The sequence below is a fragment of the Crinia signifera genome, chromosome 6 (genome assembly GCF_055691185.1).
Source record: "Crinia signifera chromosome 6, ASM5569118v1, whole genome shotgun sequence".
NCBI classification, from domain to species: Eukaryota; Metazoa; Chordata; class Amphibia; order Anura; family Myobatrachidae; genus Crinia; species Crinia signifera.
Window position 1 is genome coordinate 195,772,633 of NC_139222.1, and position 21,187 is coordinate 195,793,819.

A 21,187-nucleotide genomic window follows, 5' to 3' on the forward strand; every position below is an offset into this window, starting at 1 on the left:
GATGCAATGCACCTTCTGCACCAATGTACAAAGTACAAGTATAGCTTCCTCCTGAATAGTGTGTTTATCTTTAAAGGAAAGCCCTGATGTTTTAAAATGTCATTTGCAGAGTTTGTTGCTACTATTACACTGTTCGACAGGGATACAAGAGTTACCTTGATATTTTCACATCGACTTTTAATGTTAAAGCTATAAAAAAAACACATACTGTAATTGTCAATGGTACATAAACAACCAACTATAGGGTTGTAGGTTAGAATAGGAAATCCACAAAATGCTGTGGTCCCCTAGAAACCCAACTTGGTAGTGTTGCCAGGAAAGAAACAGAACATATACGATTACACATATACTAGGTTTACAACAACAAAAAAATAACAAAAATGTAATAGAATATATATATATATATATATATATATATATATATATATATATATATATATAGCTAATAGGACAATGCATTGGTCTTCAAGCACCATAGCAGTCCAGTTTTTAAGGATATCCATGCTTGAGCACATTTAACAGTACCTTTAGTCAATATGATTTCACCACCTGTGCTCAAATAGTGATATGTTTAAAAACTAGACTCTAAATGTGCATTGAGGACAGAGTTTAGAAATCACTAGGCCCTATACACCTACCAATTGGCAATACGCACGTATTTTTTATAAATACATATGGAAACAGGGCAGGTGGTTTTATTACTAATTAGCATCTACATTCCAAATGCAAACGTTATGAAGTGACCATCTAGATCTCAAGTGTGCGCATTTTAGAAAACACAGCAAAGCCCCATTTGCCTCATGCATCCACCATAAAGCCATGCTAACAAGTCATATTAAGGGCGGGACCATGGGTGGGAGAAAAGCAAACCGTCTACCACAAAACAACAGGCTTCCTGTGTCTTAGTTGCACACTGCACAGATAGAGAGGAGCAGAAGAGAGACCTTAAAGCTTTTAAAAAGCAGTACCCTCTCTAACTGGTTGAGGTATTTGGATTGTTCACCACTATTAGTGTCCAGTTTGCAGAGAAGACATGAAGAGATCTGCAGGAAACAGGTAAATGTATGATTGTGACATACACAAAACGGCACCAAGGAGAACACGCAGAGGTCTAGGGTGAAGGTGGACAAGTGGAAAAACAGACAAATGAAACAAAAAAAAATCTGTTCAGATCAGCACAGACTTTTCATTAAAGCTGAAACATTTGGTAAAAGCACTTCTAAGCTGGGAACATTACTACTCTAACAGCATAAATATATAGCAGTAAAGGACGTAGGAATTTATTGGGAATCCAGTTGTTCCACTATAGGCAGGCTGACTGCATCATGAGGTGATTATTCTCTGACTGGACTCATCTCCTGGTGCAAAATATATGCTGCACATATTTAGCAAATATAGACAGAACAAAATAATGATGTGTTGCACACTACGATTATAATAACAATGATCACAAACTTGAACAAAAAATTTATATGAATGATTCACACTACACCTTCTACTACAGATTACGTTGAGTATGGAGTTTCTCAATGTCACCAAGATGAAACAAGGGGGTATAGTTACTAGTTTGCTTTTTATCAAATGCAGATAAATTAAAGTCAATCTTTTAATTGTTGTTGGGCTTCAAAGGCTAACTTGCAATTTTTTAATATTTATTTTTAAGTGTTAGTAAATGGGTGTTGTAGCCCCGGATGCCATATATCGATTAAGTTTGATTTTATTCATTTTTGTAGGAAGCATGCTCTAACATGATGCGCTGGTTCCTATTTCAGAATCCAATAAACTGCTGTATTGGATGGTGCTACTTCCCATGTTACTTTGAACACATCTTTGGACAACAGCTATAATGCAGGATCCAGGATTTTGTATGATGTCCAGCACTATAGCTCAAGTAGCATCTAATGTGCCCTAAAAGCCCATGTTATACCTGCTGTGAGGGTCCTCATGTCCAAATGAAATGAATGAACATCTTGTGCAGTGACCATTACTATTGCCCCTTTCCCACTGCAGGCTTTACACAGTAAAATGCCGTTTTTTTAGCCTTTTTAAACGGCTAGAGCTGCAGTGGGAAAGCTCCAGGTTGCTTTACACGGGTAACAAATACCGGTTTTTGTTACCCGTGTAAAAAGCAGTGTTTTTAACGTGTAAGAGCCGTTTTTTCGGCAGTGGGAAAGGGGAAGCCCTTTACCCGTTAAAAAAAAAACCGGCATGGGGTCCCCCCCCACTGCCGTAACCAGCACCAGGCTGAAGGAGCCGGGGCTGGTATTAAAAAAATCAGGAAACCCGACAAATAGGGGTTCCCTGATTTTTTACAACCAGCCCCAGGCTCCAGGTCCGGGGCTGGTTCCCAAAATACGGGGGACAAAATGACTAGGGGTCCCCCGTATTTTAAGAACCAGCCCCAGGCACAACCAGCCAGCAGGGTAATGCCACAGCCGGGGGACACTTATTATATAAGTTCCCGCGGCCAAAGCATTAACCCTACCGACCAGTCAGCCTGGCCAGGGGCCCTGGGGGAGTGGGGACCCCCCCAATAAAGGGGTCCCCCCCCTCCAGGACTTACCTGACCAGGCTGAAGCCTGGTGCTGTCCTCGATGCCCCTGGGCGGTGGGCATCGAGCTGATGGTATGGTGTAAAAAATAGAATAAAAACCATTGTCTTTTACTGGTGAACTATGAGTCCCAGCAAGCCTCCCCCGCAAGCTGGGACTTGGAGAACCACAAGTCCCAGCCTGCGGGGCATTAAAGGGCCCGCTGGGTCTTGTAGTTCCACAGTAAAAGAAAGAGTTAAATAAACACACTGACACACGTGAAAAATAAAAGTTTAATACATACATAACACATACATACTGATACTTACCTATCTTGAGCCCGTAGGTAGCCCTGGTCCTGATGTCCTGGTCCGTGTCGGCGTCTGTATCCATGTCGGCGACGGCGTCGGCGGTCCGGAGTCTGAAGAAATCCATTTGGGAAGCTGTGGAAGGAAACTATACTCACCTGTCCCAGCGCGACGTAGTCCAGGTAAGGTCTTTGCAAAAAAAAAAAAAACAAACACCCGAACCAAGCGGACACGGAGACGCACGGTGTTTGTTTACATCGTGCGGCTCCGCCTCCCGAATGCCGCTATTGGCCGCCTTGCGGCCTAGCGGCTCCTGATTGGCCGCTAGGCCGCAAGGCGGCCAATAGCGGCATTCGGGAGGCGGAGCCGCACGATGTAAACACTGTGCGGCTCTCAGCTGTCCGCTTGGTTCGGGTGTTCGGTTTGTTTTTTTTGCAAAGACCTTACCTGGACTACGTCGCGCTGGGACAGGTGAGTATAGTTTCCTTCCACAGCTTCCCAAATGGATTTCTTCGGACTCCGGACCGCCGACGCCGTCGCCGACAGGGATGCCGACATGGATACAGACGCCGACACGGACCAGGACATCAGGACCAGGGCTACCTACGGGCTCAAGATAGGTAAGTATCAGTATGTATGTGTTATGTATGTATTAAACTTTTATTTTTCACGTGTGTCAGTGTGTTTATTTAACTCTTTCTTTTACTGTGGAACTACAAGACCCAGCGGGCCCTTTAATGCCCCGCAGGCTGGGACTTGTGGTTCTCCAAGTCCCAGCTTGCGGGGGAGGCTTGCTGGGACTCATAGTTCACCAGTAAAAGACAATGGTTTTTATTCTATTTTTTACACCATACCATCAGCTCGATGCCCACCGCCCAGGGGCATCGAGGACAGCACCAGGCTTCAGCCTGGTCAGGTAAGTCCTGGAGGGGGGGGACCCCTTTATTGGGGGGGTCCCCACTCCCCCAGGGCCCCTGGCCAGGCTGAATGGTCGGTAGGGTTAATGCTTTGGCCGCGGGAACTTATATAATAAGTGTCCCCCGGCTGTGGCATTACCCTGCTGGCTGGTTGTGCCTGGGGCTGGTTCTTAAAATACGGGGGACCCCTAGTCATTTTGTCCCCCGTATTTTGGGAACCAGCCCCGGACCTGGAGCCTGGGGCTGGTTGTAAAAAATCAGGGAACCCCTATTTGTCGGGTTTCCTGATTTTTTATTACCAGCCCCGGCTCTTTCAGCCTGGTGCTGGTTACGGCAGTGGGGGGGACCCCACGCCGTTTTTTTTTTTTTTAAATTCCCCCCCCCCCCCCCCCCCTATCTTTACACTGCTTAAACAGGTTTTTAAACGGGTAAGTGTGAATGTGACAAAAACAGCTTTTAAACGGTAATTTACCGTTTAAAAGCTGCAGTGGGAAAGAGTCTTTATGGCTCTTACCCATTTAAAGACCCGTTTAAAAAAAACGGGTCATTACCCGTGTAGGCAGTGGGAAAGCAGCATATGTTGTTACCAGAACAGAGTGTGGCAGAGAAGCCAGAGGATCTGTACAACTCCTCATTAGGCTAATACTTTCAGAATGAAAGTTCCTTTCTAGCAGAAAGTCCAATGTGGCTTTGGAATTCTCAGCTCTAATTTTGCCCGATTTTTCTTTATTTGCCTGTAATAAAATTTCCCTAAACTGTTTTTGCAACCAAAGAACTGTATTTAAAGCAACAGATACATGGATTTAATTATTTTTTGGGCATCATATACTAGACAGATTTGTGCCGTATAATTACCATGACAGATTCCGTTAAAATTGCACAAATCATCAGAGCAATAACAAATTACACTAAACTAGCATTACGCAACCAGTGTTAGCAACATTACCAGAACTGGCTACACAAGTTGCAATATCACAGCTGATATCAAACAATGAAATTCAATCAGATTCTAACAATACATAAATGCAGTCAGAAGATGACCGCAGATCAAAACTAAAAGCACAATGGAATATGCTGGCTCTTTATAAACAAATATAAATACAGACCCCATTCATGCTGGAAGCCAACTAGCTGCTCTCACCCTGCAAAACTAGAAATGATCAGAACACGGACGCTTTAATACCGCCAGCCAGCATCCCAATCGATGAGTACTTAGGGGCAGCTAGCATGCGGCTGGGAAAGGGGGTTAGATTTAGGCACTGGTGGGGAGAATTATGGTTAGGTTATGGGGGGGGGGGGGTAGGTTTAGGCACTTACAAAGGACGGGAGTGGGGAGTTAAAGTTAGGCTGTAGGGTATGGGAATTAGGGTTAGGGGGGGAGGGTTAGGGTTTGGGTGGGTGTTGTGGATAGGGGGAGAGGACTTTACAAAACTCCTGGTGAGATTTTCTGTTTCAGGATGCCATAGGTGGTCTTTTGACTGCTGACATCCTGACCGCCGGGATTTCATATGTATCCCCAAAACTTATACCCCAAAATTTGACCAGGAACTCTGGACAAAATCAAAATCGCCTTCTAATCATGCAGGTGTCATGTATGTGGCCAACTAAGAGAAGATTCTTTGATTTATATATGCTTATAACACATTACATGAGCATTGTAGTGTACACTAGTAAACCTAAAAGTATGGAATTTAAAGGTTGCAACATTATTAGGCAATTGCTCTTAAGAAAAAGGGAAATACACCATAATAGCAAAGGTCATTAAACAACACAAATTGGTGTGTAAAAGCACTATTAATAATTAATAATAAATTAATTGGGAGAAAAAAATGCTATTAAAAGTTTTTCTTTGAAAAGCAAAAAATATAAAGAAAAACAAGAAAAACAAAAAACAGCATTCTCACAAGTAATATATTCAATACTATGAAATGGACTGGGGGAAGCATGCATACTAGTCAATAGGACATAAACTAAGAAAACCCAAAGTTTAGATACCTTTTTCATATTCATTGCCACATAACTTTTAGCTTCCTCCTTAAACTGCGGTATTCTGAAACAAAGGACAACAACAATTAAATAGATGCACTGTGTACTGTAGCGTCACATCTCCCACATCCATATTATGCAATCAGGAAATTTCTTACGTGCAAAACAAAATGAATATAAACATTTATTCATATAAAATCAGCAATATTTCTATATTTCATCACAAGCTGTCCATACATTAGAACGACCTTTAAAAGCACATACTGGGGGTTATTCAGGTTGATTCTCAAGGCTGCGAATTCGCAGCCTTGCAAATCCACCAAACCCCACCCCGCGAACGACCGCCCCCCTGCCGCCCCCTCAAAGTGCGGCTTCGCCCGAACAGCTGCGAATGGATGTTTTGCATAAACATCCATTCGCATGGCTCGGGTCACCGACCATCGAATGATGTTTAGCGTGCACGCATATATAAGTGACTTTTCAGTTGTGTATATATGCGTGCACGCTGGCATGATATGGGCGGGCAGCTGACATCCGGTGATGTCAGCTACCCGGCCCACACACCCGCGTCACTGCCTCATTACCATGAGAACGCCCAGCGTTCTCATGGAAACGCCCATGGAACGCTGGGCGTTTCCATATGGTAATGGAGCAGCCCGGCGCTCCCCGCCCATCTCCGCCCCCCCCCCCTCGCTGCCATGGGTGCGTGCACCCGGCGACCCGAAAGGTCGCCGTGGGTGCACGCACCATGCGCCTGCACATGCGCAGAAACACGCATGCGCAGATGCACAACATCGGTACTGCGTGCAAATGCGCGCAGTACCGATGCAATCTGAATAAGGCCCACTATCTGCTTACAACCACAAGCAAAGTCGATGGATTATATGTACAGCACGTATGATATGAGGATCGACCTCTCGACCGGCGCATCATATCGATATTCCTCACAATGTGCACACAATCCATCGCACGAGCCCTCGTAATTGTACCTTCGGGCCTGATATAGTTCAGGTGTATGGGCACCTTTCGCTTTAGTCAAGTGATTACTTTAAAGCTAATTAAAACCCTATCTAAGGGAATATCTAAAACAAAGTGAAATATCAGATTCTGCTGGCAGCAGTCTGGCATTTTGCACTTAAATTATGAGTTAGAGATTCTGGTCGTGACACAGAGATAATTGAGTTTTGAAGGTCAGTGTTATGTAGTAGCAATTTAGAAATTTCACCTGCCTGGTTTGTAATGGCATATCATTAGGTGAAAACAGAATTTTGTAAATGCTAGATTTTATTTAATTTTCTTCTTCAGCTTCAGCCATAAAACATTTGGAGAACTGCAGTTAACATAACGTACAGTATGCGTGGCACTAAATATATATGTAGGAAAAAGTTAAGCTGTATTAGTTAAACTCCTACAAGGTTCTGTCAAGCAGTAACATTCAATGCAAAAAGATCTGAATGTCAAATCATTTTATATAAAACAATCAGTCCAACAACAAAAAAACAACAGTTTTAGCCATATTACTGCTGCCATCATATTAGCGTTTATAATGTGTAAAGCAAACTTTCCGAACTTTGAATTCTGACAATTTATTAATTATCTAATGAGAGAGTAAAGAAAAAGAGCATTATTATCAGTTAAGGTGGCTACAAACTTGCAATTATCATCTGTCAGGTGATTGGGACAATAAATGCTGTGTACAGTATGGCCGCAACGGAGGATCAGCAATCATCACTGTCAGGCATGAAAACCCTTCCAGCAAGCCTGATGTACTAATTGCTGCTCAGATCTGACTGAGGATATACTCATAGTGAGATAATTGGTCTGTCAGTATGATGGCGAGTTTTATATGGCGGTTTATGGGCAGTATTAGTTTGAAACCATCACAAATTGCGATATTGTATCTCTGCAACATATTCAGTGTATTGCATCTGTAAATTTCAAGCTGCGACTACCTTCCCCGGACATATCTGAATGAGACTGGATTTCAAATTGAGGGCTTGGTTCACTGAAAAATTCCTGCACCTTGCTGTACTTTTGTTGAGACCACATACCCATTTTAGTCGCTTTCACACCGATTCCAGCCCCTTAGTTGCAGAGACACATATCAGACAAAAAAAGGCAGACATTGCAATAAGACGCACACATGCAGTATAAAAATCACAAGCTGACACAGGAAAAAAAAAATCTCAACTTACTCATGTGACTGACTGAATAAGGCCCTTTGCGGGCATTTTATATCGCTTCTCTCTAGTGTGTATAGTTAATTAATTTTGTCAACAAAACACCTTTGTGTGGGTTTTGAGGTTCATAATCACGGTATTGTTATACAAGACTGAACTTGACTTTTCACCTCTAGTGCATAATGCCAGAGAGATGCAGCTGGTGTTTAGTTTGCTGGGTCACACAATATGCCACTTAAGCTTTGCCTAACAAATTTCTAGTGACCGGGTGAAAACCAACGCAAATTTTTCTATGTATATTATCAATATTGACCTTGCAGATCTCAGGTCTCCTTTGCTCCAAAAACCCTAAAAATTATTACGCGTGTTTCTGTTCAGAAAGATACATTGGTTGTAGGTTAGGAAACATTGTCATGTAAAGAAAAAATATGAATTCATCTTTGTGTTTTTTCCTATAAGCATAGCATCTTTCCTCGTAAATCTCTCTCTAGCTATGCTCCCTTTGCCTTCTTTGTGGCCACCCATGTATGCTCTAGAACAGTGGTAGCCAACCCTAGTCCTCGAGAGCTACCAACAGTGCATGTTTTGCAGGTCTCCTCACAGAATCACAAGTGAGCTAATTAGCTCCATCTGTGTATCTTTTAAAATGTGTCAGTGATTAATGATTGCAGCTGTGCAGCAGCTAGGTTGTCTGGAATATGTGCACTGTTGGTAGCTCTCGAGGGCTAGGGTTGGCTACCACTGCTCTAGAAAGTAAGCTGCTGCCTGCATGAGACCTTTTTGGTCTTTGTACAGACCATCACACACCAAAGCTGCAGTCATGCCAAAATAAAGTCTCTTGATGTGCCAGGTTCCATAAGAGGCTGCTTGTGTAGGTTTGTATCTTGCAAAAAATGTGTCTTCGCAAGATGCGGCTAGGCAGCTTCATGATGCTGTGCTGATTAATATGATATGAAATGCCTATAAATCTGTGTGTGACAAAGGCCCTTATTCTGGTTGGTGCGGTAATATCCGCGTGCGTTCGTGCCTCCGATGTTTTGTGTCTGCGCATGTGCAGAGGCGTCTCTGCTCATGTGCGAGCGGGGCGTACGGCCAAATCCCGCATGAAATGTGAACACTCCGAACAGGGGGTGGAGAGGGGCGTGAAGGGCTATTTGGGCTCATTACCATATGCATACGCCCAGCGTTTCATGGGCATTCCCATGCAAACGCTGGGCGTACGTATGGTAAAGCAGTCGTGACGCACGTGTAGGGGGCGGACATATGACATCGCCGGATGTCAGCTGCCCGCCCAGATCCCTGCTTTTGCACGGAAAAATGTCCGTGTGGTCTGAGGTTGCGGGAGCTGGTGGAAGACTCGGTCCTGCATTCGATGGTCTGCGACCATCGAATGATGGGGGAGGTTCCCTGAGATGGAGGAGGCGTATTCCGTGAAAAATACACGTGCGGTCCGTTCGGACAGCTTTTTACCGCGTACGGACGGGAGTTGGCGATCCATATGGAAGGCGGGGTTTCGCACGCACGGTCCTGGCCGCATATTCGGATCCGGCCGCACCGATCAGAATAAGGCCCAAAGTCTCTGAATCTATAAACAAAGTGCTACAAAGCAGCAGTTTTGACTTTCTTCCGCACAAAGTTCCTTTGTATACAGACTCTGTCTCATATTTATTTATTTATTATCAGTTTCTTATATAGCGCAGCATATTCCGTTGCGCTTTACAATCTGTAGGTAAAGTTGCAAACAGTTCTTTTTTGTAATCTGACTCTTGAGGTGCAATATAAATAATGTTTCTATTTGTAAGGAGAAGAGCAGTTCTAATCTGAAGAATATATCAAAATGAATGAAAATTATTATATCTATCTATCTAGTAATCCAAGTTACAGCAGCATTCCATCCATTTGAAGTTTTTGTAATTAAAGACAGCCAAAAAACTTCAAATGGCTGGAGTGCTGCTATTACTTAGATTACTATATGCTATGTGAATCTAGCAGGTACCCTCCAAGAAATTTTCTTTGAAAGTGGTTGTGCAGGACCGATGGATTTCCAGACTGGTTACACGGACTACTCTAATTCTCCCGAACGTACCTTTTGTCACCTCTGGGTAGTTGTTTGGAGGGATATCCCCTAGCCGAAAAGGATTTAAATAATTTGAGTAAATACTCATTATTCCGGCATTAGGAGCAATTCCTTCTATTTTGTGGCAATATATGCCACACCCTGCTTTTAAGAGCACTACCCACCATCTCTGACTGAGAGAACATTGTCTCCTTCATTAGATCCAAATAGATTCCTACTACCCCTAATGATGTCCATGCTTGGATGAAACACGTAGGGTTTATCTTATGAACTGAAGTCATTCAGGTGTTGGATCAAAAATGTGTTTTTGAAAATCTTATACTTTTTAACGTGTTGTAAAATGGAATAAATGACTCTTGTGTGTCCACATTTCATTTATTATTCCATAAAATATTTATTTTTATTGATTCAGCGAAAATATATATATAGATCGCACTTCTATATTCTTTTGTTCTCTATCTATTCTCTTGTTCCTCAATAAACAGCGAGGATCTATAGAAGAGCTGCCATACTCAGTGCAACAAAAGGGTCACACAATTTCTTTTATATGGTTTTATTTTTATGTTGTTTCTAATGTAACTTTCTAATATAAAATGTGTCCTCCCGATTGGAAAAAGTGCCCTACCCGGTGGTCGGCACCCTGCCGTGAAAAAATCCTGGATTAAACACTACACATACATATCCAAAATGCTCAGGACCAGAAGAATTTTGGATAACAGAATATTTTTATATTTCAGATTTCAATGATGTATCTTGCATTTATGTTGTATTAAAACATCAAACACATGATTTTAAAATATGTTTTTTTGTCTGCATAAAACAAGGTTTCAAAACATGAAACAAAGTTTGTGTCCTATCTCAGGCACTGATGCTGAATGCTAAGCAGTCATTGTCTTGCACATATTTAGTGGCAGTTGCACATCATGTCCTCAGTAGCGCTGGTACAGATGTTCCCAGTAGTGCTTTTAGCAAGAATTTGTTCAATAACAAGGGCCACTTAAAAAAAAAAGCCACAGTACAAAACAATATTAATAGAAAACCATAAAAGCAGTTGAACACTGTACCATACAAATATTTACCCTATTAAAATTGTATATTTTTGTATTCAAGTTGTGAAATCCAAATAGTAATCCGCAATGACAATTTACATAACAGAGTGATGTCATTAGGCCGAGGCAATCATTCTATACAATTCTATTAGACTTTTAATGACTCCAATGTAGAATACGTGGTCTTTTAAAATAGGCCCTGATCATTGTAAGCGACTTTTTCATTTGAAGATCAACTACCAAACCATGAACTTGGGATTTGCAGCATGTGCTCAAGGTCCTACAATTACTTTTATTTTCTTTTGTCCACACTCCTGGAAGACAGATGACTATCGCCACATCTTGCCCTAAGGACCCTAAATAAGTGTAGAATATGCCAGTCCTCAGGAGGCCGTGTCAGCAAGGCACAGGCAAACAAAAGAGGGTTTACCTTGAGAAGAGCAGCTGCACCATGTCGACAAGAGTGTGCTCTGCAGATTTTCTCAATAACTCTGAGAAGACAAAAACAAATAACACAGGTGTCATTACGTGGTGTGATATTATCAAGAGGCTTCTGCGAGCAGTCTCCCCTCCGTTCCTTGTTTACAGAGGATTACGGCAAATTTATTAAAACCAGGCCAGTCCTCACCCCTTTGACTCTCACTATACTAGGCTGGGGAACACCAGATGGTGCTGTGGAGCTGATAAAACCTACATAAAATGAAAAGGGCCATGAAAAGAGCATTTATCTGACTTAACACACTTAACAGGAGCTCTGAATGAACATCAAGTGGGAAAACCAAATGCAAGTATATATTGCAGTGTTTCCCAAACTTTCTTGAATCACAGCAAGCAAACGTATCAGAACTGCTATGATAAACTTGAAATACAATATTAAATTAAGTAAATGGTACCTTTACTGTCATCGTTTGGTTTAGTATTGTGATGGTTTACATCAGGGCCAGATAAAGGGAGGGGGGGCTCAGGGGGGTCAGTACCCCGGACTCCTCCTCTATCTAGGGCCCCACTGTGGCTGACAGTGGGGTAGTGCTGCAGCTTCACCTATATGCTGATGTGACCATAATTAATGGTGCGGAGCATTGGGAGCTGAGGCCCACTGACTGCACAAGTGTGCAGTGCATTACTGTGAGTTTACTAAGTCCCATAAGTCGCATGAGACATTGCACAAGAGGTCAGAAGCCGAGAGGCTTGCGCTGAGCTCTGGTCTCGTTATGGGAGGGTTTTTAATCAGAGCTGAGCCTGTGAGGTCTCCTACTTACCAAGGCACAGAGGGACAAAAACAGGCTTTTCATGTGGTGTCAGGGCCAGCGTCACCACTAGGCAAGTCTAGACATTTGCCTAGGGTGCCGGCCACTGGAGGGCGGTACTGAGCCGCCAAGGAGAGGTACCATAGAAAGCAGGGAGCAGGTTAGATAGTGAGCTTCCCCCCCCCCCCATCCTGCCTGTGAATCAACGCTGAACCTCCCCTGGACTCCCGCAAACAACCCCCCCGTGGTGCAGTATTGTCCGCACACCCCCAAGAAGCGCGGGGGAGGGGGGGCAGCGGGTGGGGGATTTGCTTGGGGTAGGGGGAGGCTTGCACCGGCTCTGTGTGGTGTATCCATATATTTCTTCAGTTACCATTGCATACCTCCCCAACTGTCCCGTTTATCGCAGGATCGTACTGGATTTTTGGGGCGGTCCCGCAGCAGTTGGGAGTCCCCCCAGCCTAAAGGGAATAGAATGTGTGTGCATGCGCACAGTATCTATTCAGCCGAACAGAGGGCAAAAAACGGTGTGCGTGTGGCTAACATGTCCTTACATTTGAACTTATCCATATGTATGATCTACATCAGGCATGTCCAACGTTGGCCCTCCAGATGTTGTGAAACTACACATCCCAGCATGCTTTGGCACAGTTTTGCTATTAGAGAATGCTAAAACTATTGCAAAGCATGCTGGGATGTGTAGTTTCAAAACATCTGGAGGGCCAACGTTGGACATGCCTGATTTGCTACTAATATTGTCACTTGCTTTTATCTGTTATTTTAGGAATTGGTACCTCTTAGCATATAAAGCTCCAATCTATTGATTTATACTTTATTTATTATTTTTTTTTATTTTTCATATTATGTTGTATTAGGTATATTGTGATACTATTAGAACAATTGTTCTAATTAAAAAGTATTAAATAAAACGGTTTTAAGTATACCGTCTATTAAATGATTCAGCCAGCGCTGGCACATTATCTTTTTCTTTTTAATGTTGAACCATTTTTTACACAATGCAAAAAAAACGATGCATGTATCAGACAATTTTTTTTTCAGTCTTCAGTTGTTTGAACTAAAAAGTAGTAACCTTGTTTTACAAATGTGAAAGATTTCAACCTTACTAAATGAAATGCAGGTAAGTACTCAGGAATTAATGGATAGAGACCCCAGCAATTGAGGAAGTGAATATTTCGAATGTATTCAGAACTGTAAATAATTCTCTTTATCATGGACCAAACTTATTGAAGCAATTTCAGTGAACCCAATCTGCAACAAAAAAGTAGTTATTAATCTCCAACTGCTCCCAAAGTCTTCACGTACGACTTACCGCTAAGTCTCATTTCAAAACATATTCGGAAGCAGGATTGCATGATTTCACAAATTGACTCATTGGTCAGATGATCTCCCACTGGGGTGAGGAGCAAGGTGCGCAATACCTTAAAATGAGGAATAAAGTTATGGTTTTAATGCCTTACAGTAATGCAAGCAAAGTTCCCCTATTTTGGGGCAATTTTTCAGTACATATAAAGATCATACTGCAGGTACAACGTAATAAGACATTCATGTTGTTTCACATTTACATACATTTTCCACCTACACACAAAGTCTGACATTCAGCAAAAGGGGCCAGAAGTACAGTATACAGAGACCAGATTAGAGCTTAGTGATTACTTTCTGATTAGACAAGTCCTCATAGTAAACAGATAGCCTCCGCTTCCTCCTCTTTCAATTACACTGATGAAGTTGAGCATGCTCTGCACTGCTGTCTCCCCACCCCATCCCTCACAGGACTTCTCCTTACACTGCTTGCAAATGCCTGAAATCAATTAATTGAAACTTTTAATTATCATTTATTTGAAAAAGCTTTTACTTCAGGTACATGAGCCCCCTGTTTAAAAATAACATTAGGCGCAAAGCTCCTGCAGAGTCAAAACATAGCCCATGTCTCCATGTAATGGGATACAAAGAGCTTAAGCAATTCATCTAATTGCCCCCTGGATAAGGACAGGGGGATGCAGTCCCCTCTCTCTCGAGTTACCTGCAGGATTTTCATCAGCACAACCTCATCACTTGCTGGGTCGGTGCCAACAAAGCGGGCGTGTGTAACTGCATCTGCCATGTTCTCAATTCCTTCAGCCGTACCATCATGGACAGGATCTAGAACAGAAAAAGATGCAACTGCTGTGTCACCTTTTCATGTGGAAAGAGGATTAACATATCTGGGGGAAATGTAATGTCATTTGATTTAAAGCGAAGGTTTTGCTTAGAACACTTTGGCTACCAAATAGGCTTTTGTGTCTTCTGCGGTATAGAACAACACATTCAATACATTTTATAATGGCATGCTAAAATGCTTAGATTCTATGAAGGCCAGTGATGTACTTTACTAAGGGGTGATAACCAAGATGCATACAAATGCCGCATTTATTCATGAATAAATGTGTGGGCAGCACAGTGACAGAGTGGTTAGCCTTGCTGCCAGACCCTATATGTGTGGTGTTCTTACGTTCTCCCCATGTCTACCTGGGTTTTCTCTGGCTGCTAAATTGTACTCACAATCATAAAACATACAGCTAGGTGGCGGTGTGTATTTGTTTAGTAAGTTCCACTGATGTAAACATTCTCTGGAAAGGGCTGTGAGATATATTGGCCTTCTACAAATAAAGGTAAAGGATTCTAATGAATGCAAGTAAAATTATAATGACGTATTCATTTAGAAAGAAAAAAACATGGGCAACAATGGCACTGCTAAGTGGGTAATCTGAGAGGGTATTAGGAGTGTATATCTAAAGTTTATACGAGGTATGTGCATCAAGTTTCTGGAAATGCATTGCTTCAAAGTAAACACAATTTCACTGGTTGTTAACTGTAATCTCTGACTAAAAATGTTGTGAAATGTCAAGGTACAGAACCGTATATAAGCAGCAAGGAGTCAGCATGCTCACTGCTTTCACAAACACTCGTTATAGAACTCAACATAGGCCACATGATCTTCTCTATGACTTCAAGAGTGGTCTGTGACAGATTTATTTTTTCTTTTTACAGATAGGGAGCTGCTTTTGGTGGACGAAGCACAATCTCAAACCACTGTGTTTGAGTGGTTTCCAGAACTTCGGGGACTAGTACACCAACTAATACCTGCTGCAAGTGCTGGAAGCCATTACCAGGTGCCATCCAAGATCTTGAACTTGTAGTGCCCTTTCCCATCATAACAGTGCATGCAAGCTCAGGAGCTTGTTAGCAACTGAACAGAACTGACTTTATAATATTCCCACAAATCAAGTGCAAGATGCGTGGGCTTCATATTGAGTCACACGAAAGCTAAAGTGGAGACCTTCACCCGGCAGCATGTAGAAGACATACCTTGTTTGAACTGATCCAAGTGGTTTGAGTACATGCAACTTAGCATAGACTCCACTGGTGAATGCTTTGAAAAAAATTTAAATGTTCAATTTGTAAATATACTACTTTTAGTGCATCCAGAAACATATTAAACACCCCTGATTTAGCATATATACATCATGCAATATCCTATACTGTAACCCTTTTGCACTTTTTCATTTTGTTTGAATGGTTTCTGAGTATGCCACTGAGACACTGCAGACCACTCATGGTGCTGTATAAATAATAGACCATAATAATCTTCTCACAGATATAAAACAGCTAAAAGTATTGAACACAGTGGGAAATAGAGGAGTCATCACAACCAAGGACATGGTTGTTGTTCTAGATCTACTGAAATACAATCCATGTTCAGCTGCTGAAAACGGAAAGGTCAATTGTTATTGCTGTTGCCATCTCAGTCAGTCTTTGTGATGTTCCATGGCCTCTTTTCTGTGGCAGCCGCAGGCACCACAACCTATGCCAACAATGGGAACAAGCATCTTGGCTGTATCCACAATTAAGAATGATGATAAAGAAACAAACTGGACATACAGCAACTTTGAGCTGGCATATAGGGCCTGACTCAGCCCCATAAACAGGGTTACGTACTCGCAGCTCTGCCGATTATGCGTGTGATCCCAATGCGAACAGACCATGCAAGGTGATTGACAGGTGTCCCAGAAAACGCAGGTGTTTCCTGGCCGTTGGGAGGGAGGACAGCTGACCTCATCAGTGGCGGCCTCCTTCTCACCACGGACTTTGCAACACCGAATTGGTGTATACGGTATTTGTGTAGTTTCATGGCGCCGTGCGTCTGTGTCCCCTTGCGGGACGCGCTACGCCCCGCAAGGGGACACAGACACCTGGCGCCATGCTCAACTCCATGTCAACGTGGATAGTGGGGGTACAAACTATCCACGTTGGCATGGAGTTTACAGCCCCGCAGCTGGACACAGACGCACGGCGCCGTGAAACTACACAAGTACCATGTATACATACTAAGCGGAGCGAACGTGGAGAAAATTATTTAGTTGTAACCGATTTGCCCCGTGTGAACACATTCAAAGCCATGCACAGGGGCAGAAGGTCGGCGGGGTAACTTTTACCTGCTCACTGGGCTCCGATTACTTGCAGCCAAGTGAGCAGGTCTGAATCAGGCCCTTAGGCACAAGAGGTGGGTCTGGTAAGTGGTGAATGACAGCCACGGATGGAAGTAGTTGCGTAGCTGCCCAGAAATGCCACTAGCTAATGGTACAGTAATAATACTGTCAGATGTAGCAACACACACATACACTTTCATCAGCACAAGCTATACCAACTGATGTATTCATGGTTCTCCACACCTCTTGGATTCTAAGCTCATTTATGCACAAAATGTTTCACACTTTTCAATGACACACACTATAAGCTACTGTATGTAAAATGGGGACATTCTATGAACACTCGCTCTAATCAGCTCCTGCTTAAGCACAAGATGTTTTTTTAATTCACATAGAGCAGGCATGTCCAAACTGTGGCCCTCCAGCTGTTGTGAAACTACACATCCCAGCATGCCTTGCCATAATTTTAGCATTCCCTAATAGCAAAACTGTGGCAAGGCATGATGGGACTTGTAGTTTCACAACAGTTGGAGGGCCATAGTTTGGACATGCCTGATTTAGAGCATGTTGAAGATCTTATAGAAACTGTAGGACCGTTGTGCTGAAGAATGCTATGAGTTGGGAACCCTCAGCACACATCCTACCGGCAACATTGTGCTTCTTTATTGTATACAATATAAAAGCTAATTTCTAGAATATAAAAGTATGTTTTATACTCAAAAAAAGGGAAGTGCAAAACATATTCCACATAAGGTTTGGTATGGGGGTCCAACATTCAGGATTGCGGCGGTCACTTGACTGACATTGAAATCCCAACTGCCGAGCTAAAAGAAGCCCCTAGTGGGCTCACTGCGCTCGTCCCGCTGTGGGCTTGGTACAGGTTCTATTCTCCCTCTATGGGGGTCCTGGACACCCTAAGAGGGAGAATAGCCCCTGTAAGTCAGGATCCCGACTTTAGAGGTTGGATTCCGAAGTCTGTCTACTGACCATCGGAATCCCGACTGTCGGAAAGTCATCTGGCACATGCACGGCAGAGTTATATTCTTCAGCTTGGTGTAGAAATGGCCAGTAGTCAACTGAATTTATATTTTATTGCAAGAATTCTCAATGGTAAAAATCTAAAAATACTTATTTAAAAAAAAGAAAAGAAGAGGAGCCACTGCCTGATCTGAAGGAAGACTGCAAAACAAAAGAAGGGTAGATGATGGGGTGAGGGTCATTTACATATATTGCAATAGATATACACATCAATCAATCAATCTGTTGCAATATGAGGATATACACACAAAACTACAACAAAGTTAGTGTAGAACTGCATTTCACCACTGTACAACAATGTAAGCATACTCAATAGAATATAAAGTTTGAAACTTAAATAAAGTAATATGTAATAAACAGTAGGTCCATAAAGCATATCACACACATACATCTACAGCCATTTGCACCATCATGTTGGAGAAAGTGCGCTATATAAATTAAACTTCCTTACTATATAACAATTTACAATGAATGTCGTTCTACAAAGCATGCCAGTAGAGGGCAGTAAGCTTATGTAATAGAGAAAGTCAGCAAAATATCCTGAAGTTCTTTTTCAAAAACTACAAAAAATATTCACAATCTGCATATAAAGAATGAGATAATCATGCACATTTCAGTCCCAAACACTAATAAATAAATCCAGGAGCCAGGAATTTGCATTGTACAGGTTGAGTATCCTGTATCCGAATTATTCCGAAAACCATACATTCCAGAAAGTGAAAAAAATTTTTTTTTTTTGCTAAAGACTCACTGGGGACATATTTAACAGCACTACTGAGGACATGATATGTAACTGGTACTATATATGTACAAGAAAATGATTGCTTGGCATTCAAATTCAGTATCTGAGATAGTACACAAATTTTGTTTCATGTTTTGAAACCTTGTTTTTTGAACAAATAAAATATATTTGTGTGCATTTCATGTGTTTGATGTGTTTATACATCATAAATGCAAGATACTTCAAAATACATCATTGGAATATTAAAATATTCTGAAATACAGAATAATCCATTATCCAAAATTCTCCTGGTCCCGAGCATTTTGGATACGGGATACTCAACCTGTATATGACAGTCCTGTTGCAGATGAATGCTCACCTATTAGTGTGTATGAAAGAAACTTGTTCACTGATGTCAGAGCAAGCCCAGTAATAGGACCAGTAGTATCTTCTGAGCGAATTACTTCCAAGAATGGACGAAGAAATACATTGGGCTCAATTTCTGAAAGATCTGTAACAAAAAAGAAAAATATGGTATTAATGTGATTTGATTAAGACAACTGTGTAAAGAATCACAAATAGAAATAAATAAAACCAGAACTAAACTGATGAGGCTGCAGTTCCTCTGGATGCTACTCTCTATAGAATGCGACAAACAAGTTACAGATTCAAAAAGCGGTGGTATTTACCGGGAGAGTATTTAATTGGTGCTGATTTTGCACCGAGGTGAAAAAAATTAGCACTTTTCAATGTTTTTTTAGGGCAAATTTCAATTTAAGTGTCGACTAGGCAAAAAAATATAAAAAAAAATCGTATGGGATAAAACCCTTTTTTTGCCTGAAACACACGTGTTTGAGTTATTTTTCACCCATGCTAGAGGCCCATGCTTAGAGTTGTGGTCTGCAACCAGAGGTTTGGATAACCATTACAGAACGCATGATTTGGGTCTCTTTAAAAAGATCTATAGTAAATAATGGCATTCCATGCATAAAAATGTACTAGATTAACAGTAATGCCCCATAGCCCGGTACAGTATGTCTAATGTACTATTCAAGTGCATGGTCTGGAACTTGATCCCTAGAAGAGGGGGTGTACTCTCAGGTAGTGCAACCCACCTGGAGTTTCCCTTGTACCCCCTGTATACAGACCATGTGAATATATTACACACAAGCAAAACATTATGTTTTAGTAAAGGTGAACACTTCAAGCACACCAGCCTACCCCCCCCCCCCCCCCCCCCCCAAAAAAAAAAGTCTGAAGGCAAAGGTTGTTTCAGAAACTGTATACATCTCATTGGAGAATCTCTTATTAGCAACTCTCACTAGGTGGGCTCTTCAATTTCAATGATACATCACTAAGTACAATAAACACAAATAACCCTTCAGCAAAGTAAACATGATTCACAGATCAGTAGTAAAAGTACAGTACATATGCCAGATTTTCAGCCCAAAAAACTTCCCTGCTAAACAAAGAAAAATGAAATCTAAGGTTCACTTAATATTTTCAACACGGTCACAATTAAAAAGTTATTTTAGGTCATTCATATAACAAGAAAATGTGTGCTCAATGGGGCCGATGTACAGTTGGAAGGAAATCCTACTTTTTGCAAACATTGGTGGTGGGGGTTAGAGAGATGTCACTGCACCATAAATTATTTTTTGGGCAAGGACATGGCCAAGCCCAATGCTAAAATGTAGTGCAAAAAAGGCTACCATCTGTGTAGGGCACATCTTGCCCTACACATGGTTTGCATGGATCATTACATTTTTCTTCCATGGGCCAGCACACAAAATAGAACTTATGCTTATTCTAGCTGTACTGTTAAAGCACCACTAAACACCAACTGTAATATGGTTACTTGATTCAAATCCTAATAATACATTACACATTATAACTGTTCTGTGTTGTGCAGACTTTCCACTGCAGCTGGTACGTGTTCTCTCCCCACTCCACCATCCACAGATGAAGCTACTCCCACCCACATCTTCATGATAGAAATCACCGGTTAGAAAGCTGAAATTCAGTAATTTTCATTACTATGACATTATGTCCAGCACTTGTGTATAGATCTACAATTAAGAATACATTTCTGCACTCATCTAGATTTAGGAGTAAACCTGATCCAACTAACCTGGCAAATTGCTATAGACCAGGCCTGGCCAACCTGTGGCTCTCCAGATGTTGTCAAACTACAAATCCCATCATGCCTTGCCACAGCTTTGCTATAAAGGGAGTGTTAAACTGTGGCAAGGCATACTGGGATTTGTAGTTTCACAACATCTGGAGAGCCACAGGTTGGCCTGTCCTGCTATAGACTAAAAGCCCCCCATAGACTTATCCGATTTGGGCCGATTTCACCCGATTCCGACGGATCGGGTCAAGAAATCAGCCCAAATCGGGTGTGTTTAACACCTCATCCAACCCGATGCGTGGTCCCGTGTGCAGCAGGTTCAATCTGTCAGATTGGACCCATCAGTGGCACAACGCGGGTGCTTTTTAGCACCCTCGATGTATCCCGTCTGATTCAGAAGCACACACCTTTCTGCAGGTCAGACCTCCAGGTTCCAGGTGGAGGTTGCTGAGCAGCAGCAGGTGGCGAGTAGCAGTGGGGCGGGTGCTGAGCAGCGATAAGCAAGACGGGAATGCT

At 42.1% G+C, this 21,187-nt stretch overlaps 1 protein-coding gene across 5 annotated transcripts in view; it reads right to left on the reverse strand.

The window, feature by feature from the left end:
- The window catches only part of GBF1 (golgi brefeldin A resistant guanine nucleotide exchange factor 1), a 184,168-nt gene that overhangs the window by 62,586 nt on the left and 100,395 nt on the right, over positions 1 to 21,187 (reverse strand). For all 5 annotated transcript variants that reach the window (XM_083148526.1, XM_083148530.1, XM_083148527.1 and 2 more), the window contains exons 4-8: positions 18,920 to 19,051; positions 14,336 to 14,454; positions 13,625 to 13,733; positions 11,478 to 11,538; positions 5,751 to 5,805 (exon numbers count right to left, since the gene is read on the reverse strand). In XM_083148526.1, the coding sequence (XP_083004652.1) occupies positions 5,751 to 5,805; positions 11,478 to 11,538; positions 13,625 to 13,733; positions 14,336 to 14,454; positions 18,920 to 19,051 (476 nt within the window). The remainder of the gene's footprint in view (positions 1 to 5,750; positions 5,806 to 11,477; positions 11,539 to 13,624; positions 13,734 to 14,335; positions 14,455 to 18,919; positions 19,052 to 21,187) is intronic.